This window comes from Otolemur garnettii, unplaced genomic scaffold (genome assembly GCF_000181295.1).
Source record: "Otolemur garnettii isolate 467f Iridium unplaced genomic scaffold, OtoGar3 scaffold00152, whole genome shotgun sequence".
NCBI lineage: Eukaryota > Metazoa > Chordata > Mammalia > Primates > Galagidae > Otolemur > Otolemur garnettii.
This window is the reverse complement of record NW_003852547.1, coordinates 1,094,653-1,096,606: the sequence shown is the minus strand read 5'-3', so window position 1 is coordinate 1,096,606 and position 1,954 is coordinate 1,094,653. Positions and strand designations below refer to the sequence as shown.

Genomic DNA, 1,954 nt, shown 5'->3' with positions numbered 1-1,954 from the left:
AAAAAAAAAATTATTGTTTATTTCAGTGATTTCTATAGATATATACTATAGAAATTAAAACTGAGAATTTTAAAAGGTTTATTTATTTATTAATCCTTTTAAAATAACAAAAATTCACTACATGTTAACATACTTTTTATAAAAATTGACTTTTCCAAAATAAAAAACTGTAATGAGAAGCCTGGCATTGTTTTACTGCATTCACACGCTCTAACATCTGGCTTAATAAGAGACAGCTGGATCCTCAGAGCTGCTTTGCTTTTAATCTGTTGTGATATCACATGTCCTGTAGTTTCTGGAAAACTCCATTGTACACTTACGAAAGCAAAGATGCCACATGTTTTAGTATGATTATGAGAATAATTTTGGCTTTACAGACTTCCTGAAAGGGTCTCAGGCTGGAAGTGGTAGCTCACGCCTATAATTCTAGCACTCTGGGAGGCCGAGGCAGGTGCATTGCCTGAGCTTAGGAGTTCCAGACCAGCCTGAACCAGAGCCAGACCTTGTCTCTAAAAAAAATAGCCATAGAAAAAATAAACAACAAATACTAACAATAATAATAAAATAGCCAGGCGTTGTGGTGGGTGCCTGTAGTCCCAGATACTTCAGAGCCTGAGGCAAGAGGATAGCTTAAGCCCAAGAGTTTGAGGTTGCTGTGAGCTGTGATGCCACGGCACTGTACCCAGGGTGACATAGTGAGACTTTGTCTCAAAAAACAAAAAGGGGGGGTCTCAGGAACCTCTCCCCACCCCTGAGGTTCCTGTACCATACTTTGAGAATTGCTGCTTTCTCCAGGTGTCATTGAAGGTGGCACCAACCACAAGATGGCACATTATGTACTTGAGAATTCCAGTTCCACACCCAAGACCTGGGAGTTTCACTCCGTCTTCTCTTTCTTTCAGGACTGGGGGACCCAGACTATACAGTAAGAGGCTGTGCAACCAATTCATGGTGCCAACGTGTCCATGTGGCCGATGCCTTCCCCATGACTCATCTCAACGTCTCATGCTGTAATGGAAGTGGCTGTAACCACCCAGCCCGGGATGTCCAGCACCGCAGAGGGGGTGCCTCTCAGCCTGGCCCTGCCCACCTCAGTCTCACCATTACTCTGCTTGTAACTGCCAGACTGTGGGGAGGCACTCTCCTCTGGACCTGAACCCAGTTCCCCACCTCTACCCGGGCTGGATCCGGGGAAACTCCTTTGCCCTTCCTTCAGCCTTTGGCCCTGCAGACTTGCTGCATGATGTCAGGCCAGTGTGCTAACATTTCTGGGTCTCAGTCTTCCCACCTGCCAAACACCTACCTATCTCAGCAGCGTGTGGTAGTTCATGCCGGTAATCCTAGCACTCTGGTAGGCCAAGGCTGGCAGATTGCTTGAGCTCAGGAGTTTGAACAAGACCAAGACCAAGACCCTGTCTCTATTAAAAGTAAAAAATCTAGACAGGCATAGTGCCTGTAGTCCCAGCTACTTGGGAGGCTAAGGCAAGAAGATTGCTCAAGCCTAAGAGTTTGAGGTTGCTGTGAGCTACGGTGTCGTGGCACTCTATCCAGGACAACAGAGTGAAACACTCTCTAAAAAAACAAAACAAAGCCAGCTGTAGTGGCTCAGGCCTGTAATCCTAGCACTCAGGGAGGCTGAGGCAGCTGGATTGCTTGAGCTCAGGAGTTTGAGACCAGCCTGAGCAAGAGTGAGACCCCCATTCCTACTAAAAATGAAAAACTGAGGCAAGAGGATCGCTTGAGCTCAAGAGTTTGAGGTGCTGTGAGTTATGATGCCACAGCACTCTACCAAGGGCAACAGAGTGAGACTCTGTCTCAAAAATAATAATAATAATAATATCAAAACAAAACAAAACGCCTATCTCTTAGTAGAGTTGTGAGAACAAGGGGGAAAAAGCTGGAGAAGAACTGTGGGCCAGGAGATATGATATAGAGAACTGTTGTTATTAATAAT

The 1,954-nt window shown here is 45.3% G+C and overlaps 1 protein-coding gene across 1 annotated transcript in view; it reads left to right on the top strand.

The window, feature by feature from the left end:
• PLAUR (plasminogen activator, urokinase receptor) overlaps window positions 1-1,405 on the top strand; it is an 18,305-nt gene extending 16,900 nt beyond the window's left edge. Inside the window, exon 7 of the mRNA XM_023518980.1 lies at window positions 903-1,405. Coding sequence (XP_023374748.1) covers window positions 903-1,156 — 254 coding nt within the window. The 3' untranslated portion in view covers window positions 1,157-1,405. The remainder of the gene's footprint in view (window positions 1-902) is intronic.
• Window positions 1,406-1,954: the final 549 nt, after the last annotated feature.